This window comes from Ruditapes philippinarum, unplaced genomic scaffold (assembly GCF_026571515.1).
Source record: "Ruditapes philippinarum isolate M1 unplaced genomic scaffold, ASM2657151v2 ctg1475_1_1_1_1, whole genome shotgun sequence".
NCBI classification, from domain to species: domain Eukaryota; kingdom Metazoa; phylum Mollusca; class Bivalvia; order Venerida; family Veneridae; genus Ruditapes; species Ruditapes philippinarum.
This window is the reverse complement of record NW_026853495.1, coordinates 265,944-282,049: the sequence shown is the minus strand read 5'-3', so window position 1 is coordinate 282,049 and position 16,106 is coordinate 265,944. Positions and strand designations below refer to the sequence as shown.

Here is a 16,106-nt window from a genome sequence, read left to right as displayed (position 1 = left end):
GCATATCATTGAGTGATTTATTGCCATTGGTCATTGATCAGTGGTTTGTGACAATGTTTTCATGCAGCAATTATTTGAGCCACGTCACGACAAAACCAACATAGTGCGTTTGCGACCAGCATGGATTCAGACCAGCCTGCGCATCCGCGCATTCTGATTAGGATCCATGCTGTTCGCTATCAGTTTCTCTACTTGTAATAGGGTTGGTAAGCGAACAGCATGGATCCTGATCAGACTGCGCGGATGCGCAGGCTGGTCTGGATCCATGCTGGTCGCAAACGCACTATGTTGGTTGTGTCGTGACGTGGCTCATTTGTCCTTAAAATCTAATAGAATATGTCTGTCATTCGTTTCAATGTGGACTTACGTAAGTGATTAGTTTAAGGAAACAAAGATCAGTAGTAAATATTTAAACAGCTTACATAACTTACTTATGTTTCAACAACCTCACTACATTGATGAAAACTAATGCTGCGTTAATTTTTCTCCTAAGTGACTTAATCGAGTTCTAAATCAAATACGCCTCAATGAGCTTCTGACAATTTTGTAACAAACTTCATTATGAACAATTATTACTCATACAAAATAGATGTCTAGATTAATTGTCAAAGCCTAAGTATTGTTTAGTATTGTTATCATACACAATAGACACTTTAGTCATAACGAAATAGAAAACATTTTCAAAGTCATTCATTAATGTGAAGTAATCAATGCTAGAGCTTATCTATTTTTCATAAATAAAGTGCTATGTTTGCTTTGTAACAATGCGAATAGTTTTGTTTGGTTGCTATGTAAAAGCTTCTCTATTCGTTTTTAGCATTGTTAATGTATAAAAAGATACTGTTTATCTGATTTCTTTGTTTCTTCGTCACACCAAAGCAGGAGAGGTCACATGGCTTTTTAAGCTAGTTGGATAGTTTATCATATGAATGAATCCAAATTTCTTGGCGGGATTCGAACCATAGCGGAAAGGGGCAAGTGATTGGTTTTAAGTCAACGCATTTAACTTTCAGCGAAGGTCACCCCTGATTGTATTCATAATTTTATACATGATTTTGATTACTAATATGTATAAGTAACCCAGACTTTACTGCACTTTATGCAATTCAAAACGTTATTAATTATTAAAAACTTAATTGAAAAGGTCATTCAAATTGAACATGATGAAAATATAAATTATTTGCTTCCTTAACTTAAGATATTCTATAAAACATTCTGTTATCAAAAGATATTGTATCTAAGCAACTTAACAGACAAAATATTGTCTCAAACATACGAGGAAGGAAAGCATACATTGTAAAAATCATCTGGAACCTTTCGAATCTTATAAACCTCTTATCTTGACAAGGTTGTCATTATATAAATGAACAAAATTTGCAATCATCATTTGAATATAACTGGAGTATTTGATGCATTCGTGTGAAGAAGTTACCTACCTATCTAAGAGAAGATATTTGGTTCTCTACGGGTGGCTGCTTGTGAATGAAATAATGCAAGAATGTTCAACGTATGTCTTCCAATGCCAGTAAAGCTTGGAAATAGCCGCATGACTTACTCAAATTCGATGAGAGTGGATCTGAATAGAATTTTGAGTGGGGGCATTTTATAATACATGAGAGTCTTGAGAGACATATCAGACATTGTCTTTTGTCAAACATTTGCACTGGAAATTAAGGGGGCAGGGGACATATTCGAATGATGGCCCCGGTCAAATTTTTTAATAACTCAGACATGGTGTTTTGAAGGTACTGATAACTTCTGATATTTCTCTGTCATTGTAATTCTTTCTTGTTTGTGTGTAGGAAATGAGAAGTATTTTTGGGTTTTTACCCGAAACTAAGCATTTTGGTAGCTTTATATGTATTTCTGACTCTCCGAATGGAGGTGAAAAAGTTAAAAATCAAGCTTTGACAGTTGGCGCCAAACAAGTAAGAAATTTCAGATAAATTTTGTGAAAAATCTAAACGTATGACAGACACTTTATTGATCATTTCTGAAAATGCCATAGCGTGCACTGCGTGTTACTGATATTTTTAAAGGAATCGGGCGGATTCTGGAGTATGCTGCACCTTCATGAAGATTGCCCATATAGGTATATTTTAGGTGTGATTTTGGCTGGGTGGGGGTAAATATAAATTGCTGTCAGTCATTTTTTGAAGGAGCAATGCATGCAAACTATTATTTTCTTCAATGTATGTCATATATCATTGAATAATGTTGTGCAACTGGTTATCTGCCTGTGAAACAGATTTTGAAATATTTGGAATTGTGTTTCTGGTCACACTGAAATACAAAATTGTTCATTTTTAGGTCCCCTGCCCCCAAAAGAATCATTATTAATGCGTTTTGTAAGTGTAATAAATAGATAGAGGTCGCCTACCTTAAATTTGCTTACCATGTCATGTTTATACTGTTTGAATGCTAAGAAACGATGCATCTGGTGGGGCTGGGTTGTGTAAGGGGCTGTGTTCTGTGATCTTCGCCCAAACTTGTTGATCTTTGTTTTCATTTTAGTATTATAGATTGTCATCTAAATGTTTTTCACCAATTTTTTTTTTGCAAATTATTATTTCAAAGTAACGTTTCTAGTTGTTGTGTCAAGTTATTGCTCGTTGAAAATTGAAAGTGATAATAGTGCAAGCATAAAATCAATGTTTTCTGAACGAACAGACAATTTTGTATCTTGTATGTTACTGGAAAAAGCTATACATCTACAGCGAGCGCTAGCGAACATGATTGTTTTGCTGAATCACAGTTGAGTCAATACTATTGCACATTTCTGTCGATAAAATCAGGCGGTATGCACATGCAGACAATAAATATGAAAATTTGCAAAACGAGAAGTAAAATTTAGAAACAAAATAACCAACATGAAGTTTCCAGATATATTAGAACTAGGTTTAATTATTTAAACAATTATGTATAGTTTATTTTGAAAGGTTGCATGTAATAATGGAGTTATATTCATTCATATGTTATGTTATCATGTGTTCTTACTATGCAGAGATGTTTGATGTCTTACAAAAACTAACCGAAAAATGACACAAATACATTCGATCATTGCACATATTTCTATGTTTTAAGGACGTAGAGTTTATATAGGAATACATGTACATTGTATACATCATGTTAATAGTATGTCACATTTAATGATATAATCATTTTCGCGTACAAATTTTGAATAAGTCTTCACCCTTTGCATGCTGGAAAAAATGTCGTCTGCTTATACAGTTGACTCTCGGTAACTCGAAATCCAAGGAACTGGGCATTTTACTTCGAGAGAAACGGAATTCGAGTAATGTGAAACTACCTCCATTATGTTGACATTCGTACATGTATATACATGTGCCTGATTGAATGTGTAAAGAAGTAGGTTGTTTTTGTTGTTAGCGGCAATGCTGCAATATTTGAACATTGAAATGATGGTAAATAACTTACAACTATAAATTATAAATGAACAAAAATATATCGTTCAAAATTTAATACATGTATATTAATAGTGAAACATAAACACACAATTATATTTGATTTATTTGATCATCGGACGAAAATGAAATTAGCAACAATCGTGAACCGGAAGTACAAAATAATGTATGCAATATGACGTAACAATAATTATACAAATATTATTTACGTTGATAACACACATCAATACCTAGGCTTTTATTTGACCAACACCCGTCAGACTGGCATGAGTCAACTTTCTTAAAGCAATGTAATTAAATTTTAATTAAGTTAACTAACTGTTAAAACCAATTAAGTCCTGAAACGGATTAAAGCCACTTTTACGACGTGTTAATAATACATGATGACCGGCAATTAAAAATTACTATAAAACGTGTAAATCACGAGTGACAACATCTCACCTTGATATCGCCGACCTTTGATCAGTCGGCTGTTTTCACACTTCGACTAATTGAGATGAAAATGTGTTGTACTTTAATTGACGGGACCAAAATTTCTTTTCGACTAAACAGGAGTCTCGGTAAGTCAAAATTTGACCTAAGCGGAGTAAAAATACAAAGATAAAGAAGGAAATTTGACGGGACTTTAGAAATTATTCGACTAAGGCGGAATTTTGAGTAAAGCGATTTTGACTTATTGAGAGTCAACTGTATATTGTCTGCTTTATTCTTTGCTTAATCCGACATTTCTAAGGTCAACCACCATTAATTGTGAGCATCAAACAATTTATGAAATGTACCTGGGAAGACGCTAAGGTACTCTGTATTGGTCTGGTATTTTGCAAAGGGGCTTTTGAATTCGCGCTAAATAGGCTTATGTTAACATAGAGTTATATTTAAAAGAATATATTGGCAATTAGTTTTGCAATGATCATTTGTCCAAACATTTATAACTACAAACTATTTTATTTTGTAAATATTATATAAAAAAGAAATTAAGTAATTTATGACTATTGCGGGAAAGGAAATGGTGACAATTAATCAATAAACCTGAGAGATATTATTTTGAATAGCGTGCCAAACTTTTTAGATACTTGCAAATCAGCAAGATTTACCAATAAGCAAACATCTGTGCAGACATAACTATTGATCGTATGTATTTAAAAACCTTGTCTTGTTCGAGTTGCAATTTCGTGTAAAATGTTTCGTTTTAAGTGTTTTGTATCCTACAATATTTTTCTTGATATTTAATCTGTTTCAGATAACTTTATAAAAATCATATACATGCATTTATATCGCATGCCATCAAACTATAAGTGTTACAAAGTAGAAAAAATATTTTCAATTAAAAAAATTGATGACGCTATCATTGCATTACATATTTAATTTAAAGTTAAAAAATGTATTTAACACATATATTATGATACTGTTAATAAATTGCCTCAAATGACAGATAGTGAAACTTATAACATATAAGGTTTTATCAGGGTTTTTTTGCCTTAAAGACCGAGTGTGGCAGCGAGAAGGATGCAAGCAAGGTGCATACAACTATGTTTTATAAGTCAAACAAATGTTCGTGAATCGCCGTTAATAATTTAATTTATTCAAAAAACTTTCCAATAACATATGCCGTGTTAGACACTGATACAGATGTAGCAACTCTTGTCTTTTAAGCATATCAAGTAGTATAAATCCGCATACCCAATGCATGTTATTGATGTAAATAGCATGCAACATTTGTTTCACATTGATATCATTGCTTAGAAGATGAAAATGTATCTATAATCACTTTAATAACAATTTATGATGAAAGATAATGGCTCATTGGTGATTATCCAATCAATTCGTTTTCATCTTTTCGACAATGCTATAACATTCCTTTAATGCAGTACTTGTAAATATCTTATTGTCCTTGCAATTTTAATATGGGCCGCGTCACGACAACACCAACATAGTGCATTTGCGATCAGCATGGATTCAGACCAGCCTGCGCATTCGCGCAGTCTGATCAGGATCCACGCTGTTCGCTTACCAACCCTATTACAAGTAGAGAAACTGATAGCGAACGGCATGGATCCTGATCAGACTGCGCAGATAGACAAGATAATGACAAGGACTCATTAAAGAAGTGTTATAGCATAAAGTACTGTAAAAGTGAATCATAAGTTTGCATGAAGAACAGAAATCAATTGAACAAAATGAGAAAAAAAATGTTTCACATGTTTTACAAGTTTCTTTTAGAGAAGTGACTACATCTTGTAACAATTTGGTGATGAACAAAGTATTCGTAACATAGATATATTCAAATGCAAATCAGACAGGCTGTAGACTGTATGTCAATGATGTATCAGTGAGTTAGAATGGTGGTATATTGCAAATATAGAACACAGTAGTTTTTGATAATTTGATATTCTAGTAACACAAATACAAATGAAAAATGTATATGGAAAAAAAACGACAATGTTTTGTGTTAAACGAAATACTGGCAAGACATTAATAAAAACAGGAGAAGATGTTATTCTAATTTTGTAATATTCTAAATGAAACATTTTCCTGATACTTCTATCTATACTTACTTATATCCAAAATTTGCAATGCGCAGACATCTCACACAAAATTGTCTTAAACAAATGGACATTCCATTGACTGTGTAAAACTTAGTACATTTTAAACAAAAATGATAATTGTATATATACTTGCACCTTATTTCGTTCACAAATTGGAATATATAGTTGGAAATTTTATTCAACCAAACGTCGCAAAGTTAGTGGTAACTCACAAAATAAACCTACGTTATATCAATAAAATGTTCTTGCATTGCAACAAGTAATTTGTTCGAATAAGTTCCAATAACATATGTCGTGTTTGTGAATAAATAAAAATCAGGTACAGATGCCGCCAACTCTTGTCTTAATAGATTATCAAGTAGTACAAATCCACATACCTCGTGCATTTTTTGTGATGTAAATGACATGCAACATTTGCATCACATTTAAGCTTAATTTAGAAGATATTTTTTTTTACTTTAAACAGAGGTAATCATTACAGTTAATTGCTTATTGGTTATATAACCCGTACATCTCTTTTTCATCTTCAATATGATGTTTTACCATTTAATGGAATGGTGTTTTATCATCATCAAATGTCTTTGCATTGATAGTATGTAAATAATATAAGAATTGGTTGAGTTTATTGTGTCCCATATAAAACTTTCGTTGGTAACTCCAGATATGATGTAAAAAAATAGGCTCCAAAAACATCAAATACTGTTTTATAACCTCCATATTTTGGTGACATTTATGTATGTTATTGTATGAATATCTCGTAAAGATAACATTTGATTTCTTTCATGCATAAAATAAATATGTTCATATGTGCATGTATAATGAAGATTTCACTATGTATTCTTAGTGAAAAGCAAATTTGCATTTTGACCTTTTCATAATGATGCAATAATAAAAAAAGTTCAGCTAGCTACGAAAAGACAAATAAATGAATTTTTCTACAGCCTTCACACTTATAATTAAATTGATTCTCAGTCATCGCAGTAATCAGATCAATTAACTGTTCGTTGATTGTAATTATAGTTTTTTAAGTTTTTGTTTATGCACTTAAGAGATATCTTACTGAAAAATACACAACAGATTGATTTTTATAACACATTTCAAAATATACATAATTAAAAGTAAATCTTATATGTAGAGAAATATATCCTTAAGGTACTTTTGTCCGATTCTGCCATTCCATCTTTTTCATTTCTTTAAATGAGATTAACGAAATATCTGGTGGAAATACCATAACATGAAGAATATGAAGACAAAAATCTAGAGAACATAGACATAAAAGTAATGTTTATATGGTGTAATACATTCGTTTTTCAAGAGAACATCCTCCTAACATTTGGCATTGTAACGGTAGAAATTACAATATAGATATATTCATATGCAAATTAGACACGTTGCAGACATACTGTATGTATCAGATACAAAGTGGGTGATAGAAAGTAATCTACCATGATGTGGCAAAATTACAGTCATTGCAAGAAGAGAACTTGAAAATTACTGTATGTATCAGATACAAAGTGGGTGATAGAAAGTAATCTACCATGATGTGGCAAAATTACAGTCATTGCAAGAAGAGAACTTGAAAATTGTAATTTATCTGTTTTCCAGTCAACATGTAGATAAATAATTACACCCAATGGTTATGATTATTTATAACTAAAATCTTTGTACATCGTTTTCTAATGTTATGCGAACTATTGTTGAAACTGGTCGGTAAGTTTTCTCTTCTTTTGATTATTGTATCTCGACGACTATCGGGAACTATACTGCATCTGTGAAAATGACTTTTTTACTTATTTTAAAATTTAGTGTCATTGACGGTACAGAAACAACTTTTACTACTTTAACTATACATTGTACTATTAAACGTGTATGGAAATGAAGTATATTTTCTTTGTCAGGCACACTACTGCGAAAAAATATTAATTTCTGTATTGGCACATAAATCAGGAGTGCATTGTTTTTGTTTGTTTGTGTGCATGGTTTTACGCCGATTTACCTTCTTAAAAAAACTTTAATTGTGCATTTATCTGATCTTGCCACCTGCATGATATTATCGCTTATTTATTGACAGCTATAAATCATCTATAAATAATTATCCTATGTATAACATAACTATTTTCAAAATTGCTGCGCGTTTTTCTTGTACCTACAGCACTGATAACGTTCTAAGGTGTAAAAATATGTTATTCAAACATGCATTAGAATTTCAGTAAAAAAGACCTGGTCTAAAAATGTGTGCAGTCTAACTCACAAAGCGGGTTTGCCTTCTCACGGCTTGCCGATAAATTTGATCATAAACGCATCTTATAATGCTACAGTATTTAGGATATATTATACTCAAATTTGATATAAAAAATACTGCTACATGCTATGCAGTCTCTTTTTATACGTAAAAAATATCTATTGAGGAAATACAGAAAAGAAATGTTTTTTCAGAAAAGAAATGAAACTCCACACACTATTGGTAAACTCAGTATGGATACATTGTATCATTAAAACTACTGGTACATGTACTTGTTTTAAAGAAAGGACCAAATTAACTTCTTGCTCAGTAATAGGATAAGTAGCTTCCTAAACATACTATGTGCATTTTTATTCAAATTAGACAAATACCGAAAGAATTTACAAAGATAAGCATAGCATATCATTAACACTCATTTCTGTCTTGTTTTGGTTTCAATTTAGAGAGATTATATCACAATATTGTAACAGATATTTAAAGATTTTAGTACAATAGTATAGTAACCGTGCAACCTCCGCAGAGCAATTACCCTTTTACAACAGTTTCATTGTTTCCCCAAAGTGATAACTTGCAAGTTGATACCTTAAGAAATAAAAAAGATGTAAAATATTTCATTGCACAAAAACTTTCATCTGAAATCTGGACGCCGGTACCAGTGTGTTAGGAGAGCTCTCCATACACTTCATATAATTGATATAAAAATGAACATGATTTCACGCCTGATAGGAGATTCTTGATTTTACACGTTTCGATAAGAAAGAAAAAAATGTCCATTATGAGCAGACGAAACTGTACATTTTAGACCATGCTTGAGAAACGAGCATTGACAAGAAATCAATATAAACACTAATATTTTTGTATGTACTGCAATACTTTCCAGACACTGAATGGATATGAGTTTTTTTTTATTATCTAAAATGACAAATATGCAAATTTATTAATGCGCAGACACAGCTATTGATCTTTTGCACAAGAACAATCTAAGCAAAATTGGAAATTTCCAAATGTTGAAATGGTTCTTGAAATAACAAACAAGATCATTTCTTTTTTTACAAGATAAAATGATATAAAAATCTGGAGAATGTGTTATCCCTTGGAAGAATAAATTACAACAAAAATACATGAAAATGACAGAGTCGGGTTGATTGAGTCTGTACATGAGGAATAATGAATAAGTTCAACATCCACCACGCCCGCTAGCACCGGCTTGAAAGGTATTCAATTTTCAACACTTAAAAAGTGCCGAAACCAATGATCCTGTAGGACCCAAATAATATAACACAATGACGTTTTTACAGATGCCATACATCACTTGACATCTGCTGTCAAGGCAAGGTGGCGTTCACAGAACGGAGTCCCCGACAAAATCCAGTCACAGCAGCAGAGCACACTGAACCAAACCTTTAAGGAAAAGGCCCTCTATTTTTGCTAATTCAAAAGCAATATTTTGAATCGTTTTATTTTTACATTATAATAAACATGTGTCCGTTTGTTTTTACTTTGCTTCGAGGTAGCTACATAGTTTTCATACACTATTTAATTTGTTTTCAATATCCTTGCATGTTAAATCAGTTATTCCAAGAAAAGTGAAATATTAAAATATTCTCCCATTTATCATTGCATTGTTTTGTTATTGTGTTTAATACAATGTATAGATTTTATGGGGAAAAATAAATCGGCCATATTCAAGCAAAACATAAAATATGCATAGTGCAGAAGAGAATTGGATATACAGTGGCAAGAAGTTATATATTTACAATCCTTGCATTTCTTAAATCAACTAACGTTACGCCTTAATCAATATTTTTTTGTTATCTGTACTTATAACAATAATCAAACATATCAATTGGATTCATAAATTATTTGCCAATCATGTATAGCTGCTCATATCCCTTTTCTTAATACTTACGTCATTAGAAACAAGCTTTCTTTACTATATATGTTCACATAAAACATTATCGTCAAAATGACAAATGTATTTAGCTATAAAATTGTCTTTAAAAATAGAATTCATGTAATGGCTATAGAGAAAAGAAATATACTAGAAAGACCTATAAAATATAAAAGTGACACTCATTTTTAATGTTGACCACACATTAATTTACAATAGAGCTTATTTTCTAAAAGCTTTAAAATTTGGTTTTCTTCATTTCTCAAAATGAGTTTTACAAAACATCACCCGGGAATAGTATAAAATCAATGCACACAATCTCAAAGAAAGGCGATGCAAACGTTTTTGCATGAAAGCAATCTATGCAATTGCAAAACAAATATCTAGATATTAACTTGATATTGCTAATCGACTAATTGCTAATTGTACAACAACAATTATCGTTGCTGGTATGTAAATGCGGCACAACATTTGTATATTTTATCTATATTCCTTTGTCGATTCCTTAGCAGACATATTAACGAACTTGACCCGCTCAGACTATAAAATATTTTAACAATACATCATTTTTTAATATTTCTAATAAATAATCAAAATATACACTATATTTTTGTTTTTTATCAGTGTACAAGATAAAAGTTATAGTATACCGGTAAGCTATCAAAAACTATCGTTAATAAAAATAAATACTTTGAATGGTTGTATTAATCAAAGTACATAAGTACAGATGGGCTGGATATCAATCACTTTGTTTTACACAACGCTTGAAGATTGCGTTTTACTTGTAGTTTTCCAGGTATTAATATTTTTTCCACCTCTTTATATGAAATCTATATCATATATAATTGTTTTCTACCATCTAGTCGAGCGTTATTTTTTATTCTGATAGCTCTTGGTTTGAATCACTGAAGGATCTTCATCAATAAATGTACGGCATTCAGGAATCATTAACGTAATATTGTCGGTTGGTCTTTATTCAAAGCAGTTTTCTCTTACATTTGTTAAGAGTTGGTAACATAGTGGAAGTTTTTATATGGGTCAAAATAAACATTCATAATCTCCTCGGTTTGATACACAAGGACAGTCTAAAATAGTTAATTTTAATATACACTAGCTGTTTACATGATAAAATATAATGGTTGTTGTACGTAGTGCAAATTCAGCATGAAAACAAATGTGTCAGAAACAAACGTCCACAACTTGATTTGCATCTGCCTATTTACTGATGGTTAACATTTCAAGAATACTGTATTTCATTTACATATAATTCACCACAGTTTGTACCAAAATACAATTTATTCTGGTAAGAGGCTATCGAGTGTATACCCCAAGCAGGACCTTTCTGAATCAACACTTTTTTCTCTAGGAAGTCAGATGACACTCTTTGAACACTGAAAGGCCAGTCAACAGCGACAAATAATCCTCCAGTTTTGTCGACAGTTATTCCAAGCGGTCCTCTCATCCACTGAAAGTACAATTTTCTATCAAGATTCAATGAAGTGTATTGAATCACTGCAATTATTATGCCTCCACTACACACTACAATACAATCATTCCCATAGTCTGATATAAACACTAGGTTTCGGTCTTTGTCACAAGTTATGTATCTAGGATCCGAAAACTTGAACGACGGTACCTCTGCTCGTAATGAACTACATACAGTTCCTAAAACTTTACCCTCTCTATCAATTATTTCAACTAATCCTGTGTATTTGTAAGAAACGTATATTGTTCCTTCTAGATATGCGATTCCGGAGCAGTTGAACTTTACTGCAATAGATTTGCCCTCCTTTATTGTAGCATTTTCGACCACTAAATACTGAATTCGGTTTTTTGACGGTAGAGTAACAGCAAACTCCATGTCAACGGTTTTGGTAATGTCCCATGGACTAGCAATCACTGCTTTTAGACAGATGATATCCAGGTCGTCATTTCTTTCTTCATAGAAAGTATCTTTCTGCTTTCTTTCTTTTATTCTACAAAGAATTACGTTGTTATTTTCAGAATCATTTAGAATAACTTTTTCATTTGAAAAAGCAATACATGCAGATATACAACATTTTGAAACAGAGCCCGAATCTTCTAGAGTTTCAAGTTTTTTCTTAACATCTACGAAACCATCGCTTCTGAGTGTGATTGCTTGTTGGTCACATTTTAGTTTATTAACAAAATGCATCATACTTAGACGCATCTCATTCTCAATTCCGAAGTCGTTGCTGTCATATTTCCTCAATTGGTTTAGTAATGATTGTTTGCATTCTGTAAACTGTTTAAATGCGTCTGGAAACAATTTTAACGTCACAAATGTTTTGTTTTTCGCTGTTTTGAAATACCTGTTAAATCCATACAAACTGCTTTTATACATTTGAATTTTATTTGTGTGTTCTGTGAGCTTTTGTGTGTACTTATCTAATATTGCAAAATCGTTGCATTCCCTTGTCTTTATTTTATGTTCTAAATGGAGTTCAAGTTTGTCAATTGTTTCATTGATTTCCTTGCGGTACCTTTTTAGCACGTCTCTAGCATTTTCTGTCTGTAAATCTATTGTCCATTTGTACGATGAAGGTATTTTATTTAATTCTGATTCTGAGTCTCTGAGCTCTTTAAAGTTAGCATCATTTTCAAGATTTTTTTGAAGATCATCTACATCTAGTCCCTTTGTGAATTCTGGTATGTAGACAACTTCGTGGTCTTCATGTTTGGTGGTAAGGCAGATTATACACTCAACTTTGTCACATGTTTTACAAAAGAATTCAATAAGTTCACCTACGTGATGAACACACTTTTCTTCTAATGCGTCTGTATCCTTAGGGTTTACCTCTTTTTTTGGTAGTTTACCTTTACTTATCACAACATGGTTTTTTGAAGCTAACAGTTTAACGTGATACTTAAAACAAATTTCACATAAATATTCCTCACACGTTTTACAGAATCCTTCGGCTGGTAATATTTTCCTTTCCAGCTGACACGGCTCACAAACGTATGCTGTGTCCATTGATGTGTCTTTATTAAAAACATTGTTTGCTGTAGAATTACATGGCACCGCCATCTATGTCAAAGATAGAAATGAGAAATAATCGTAATTCTTTTGAAAATTAACATTTGTCCATTCAAAAGTATTTAAATCTTTTCTTTATGCCACTAAATACATTCTGTACCTTAACCTTCATATCTTATCCAACGAGATCAATACAGCGCTATCTTTGTTATAACAAGGACATTATATTGACAAAGTGCGGTTTATCGAGTTTGGTATGATAAGAGCTCCAGATAAGCTATCAGAGGTAAATGGGTAATACCCACCCCTATCAAAATTATCATTTCAAATTTTCAACTTAAGATTGAAACAATTTTTACCCGATGTATTAAAAGTTAAGTGGGAAATAAATCCCTGGGAAGATTGTCTTCCTAATTACCATAAACCACTTACCAACACATAAGTCAAAGTTAAAGTTTTTTGTTTGCACACACACAACAAGTAGGTTAAGTGTCACCCCTATCAATATCCTTGTTCTCGAGAAATCCAATTTTCTCAGCTCGGCCTAGTCAAATTTCGTACGCTATTTTCTATTGTATATAAGTCACATTTGAGGCTTAATTCACGATCCCACTATCTTTGATGAGTTATATACTGTCTTCAAATTTAAATTTCAATAATATCTAAGTCAAATAAGGCACAAAATTAAATAAAATAGCCTTTTAGTTTGATCTGTTTTGTCACTGTTTTAACTGTCTGCTAGTACATACTTAATCCTTTCCCTAAGAATGGGTCCTTAAGAATACACAAAACATCTTGTAAAGTCTTAAAATATGAAATAAAAAATTGACTAATCAAACAAGGGATGACTTAAATTAAGGTCTGTTTTTCAGACTACAACGGGTTTGGCCTAATTCTAATGACACTATAGTCAGGACGATGATAGTTGTCAACATCACTGTAAACTTATTGTGTTTACTTTCTTCAAAGGGGTACCGATTGTGATGTATATCCTTCCCAAGAGGTCGAGGTAAAGAAGGTAAAAAAAATAATAAAAACAAGCTATAACCCATCGCAAATTTTTGGCCCTTTCCGAACATATACGACTGCATATTGATAGGAAACAGTAATTGTAAAAAGACAGCCGGTCTCCCAGGAGAATAATGCTAGCACCCTCATCACTCTTGTTGACAATGATACCCAGAACTTACGCTGATGCCCACATTATAATTTCACTTAGAGCTTACAATGATGGAAAGGTACACCTGTTTATCAGTCTTGCAATTTCAACATTACTCGGTCACAAAACTATCATACAATATGAAATTCCACGACAGAGTAATCATTATGCCAAACGCAAAACTGTACACCACATTGTGGTACCAGGGGCATACGTTCGTAGACTTCACGAATGTAATCGAAATCTTAAGGACGAAATTGAATTGAACAATGTTAATTGTTATGGCCTATATTTGACCATTATGACATATATGCAAAACAAACAATGGAATAGATTCTACAATGCATTCACTTCTCGCCGTTTGAAACTGTCTGTTTAATCAACATTTGCTCAAATAATGAATCATTTCAACGCCAGGTATACGCAGTATCTAGAATCAAAATCGCATTCAACACAAATTACTGACACGACATAAAAGAGTTGTTTCAAGGCAGTTGGAATATATAATCTAGAAGTAAATATATCTTTGCAAAATATATTAAATTCAAACCTTTTTTTTCATTTACATGGCAAGTTTTTCTTTTAAATACCGCCAATAATGTTAGCGCGATGAGAACTTTGAAGAAGCAATATTACTATAAACTAGCGATAAACCGTCAGCCTAAAACATAAAATGATTCCTTCGTATGCCAATTATGTTTCATTGCGAGCATGATATCTTTCACGGTAACATCCAGTTTGCTTCAATTTGCATAAATATTCACTAGATTAGGCGCCCGGTGAGCTATGCTCTGAGACAGATTACATTGTGAATTTAACTTTGTCTTGTTGCTGCTCGTCAAATAAAACTGTTGCAGTCGTCTTTTGAGGCTGATACATGTAGCATAAAATAAGGCACTTATAAGATTTTTCCTTACCGGCTGTAAAATGAATGGAAATTGGTCGCCATATAATAGGCTGTTTTGCAATTAGATTTTTGTAACCTAATGAATTCATTGTTCGGAAATAGCATTTAGCGATAAGGGCGGCTAATGAATTTAGTTTACAGATAATTTATCTTACAAATGACGAACTACTCCATTTATATAAGTAGTTGTTAATCCAATACATCTGATTTAATATTTACAAATTTAGCTAATCAAAGGCGATAATTCTATGATAAAATTTATTTTTCAATTTGGTGTTCCCTTAAAGCAGCATGCCTCCAGTTTCATGTTAGATGTTCATAAAATTTCGAATATGTATTTAAGAGTGAATAAAGGTAGAAAATAAAGTAATTTACGCATTGCAAATGGCACTTACAGTCCACTTAAATTACAGAAAAAGAGGTCAAAATATGCAAAAATAGCCACTGTGTAAGTCACGCAGTAAAAATATGGTGATAAAGAATGCAAAATCATGTAAATTATAACTTTAACTTTGAATCGTTTAACTTTCGTAAACTCTGAGTCCTTTTCCTCAACGTTGATTTCCTTGAACTATTTAGGGTTTATTTTTGAAAAATAATATTTTTTAAGTTGTTTTTATAGGTTCCATTAGCATAATGTCTTGTTATTTTAATTGACAATAGTTGATGAGGATACAAGAACATCATGTCGTAACGGATAACTGTGAAGAAAAAGTGTATTCCATACATTCTTGTTACATTTATATGATGATAGATACGTTTTCTTTAATAGCTTTATGTTAAGAGTTCAAAAATGGTTACCCATTTTGTTGTTGTTTCTACTTACATCATAGCAAGAATATATAACTATATACAATGATACAAGTCCTCTTGAAGTCAATGTCCCCATATCATCTCCAATTAATGTTAACCTTGTAATTTGGTACGTGACAGTTACA

The 16,106-nt window shown here is 32.0% G+C and overlaps 1 protein-coding gene across 1 annotated transcript; it reads right to left on the bottom strand.

The window, feature by feature from the left end:
* Positions 1-9,596: 9,596 nt before the first annotated feature.
* On the bottom strand, positions 9,597-13,293 carry LOC132737051 (uncharacterized). The gene has a single exon (XM_060724284.1). It carries the CDS (start codon positions 13,151-13,153, stop codon positions 11,342-11,344), a length of 1,812 nt encoding a protein of 603 aa, XP_060580267.1. The 5' UTR covers positions 13,154-13,293; the 3' UTR covers positions 9,597-11,341.
* Positions 13,294-16,106: the final 2,813 nt, after the last annotated feature.

Coding starts and splice junctions, on each gene's coding strand:
- LOC132737051 (XM_060724284.1), bottom strand. CDS start 13,153: ATGGCGGTGCCATGTAATTCTACAGCAAACAATGTTTTTAATAAAGAC.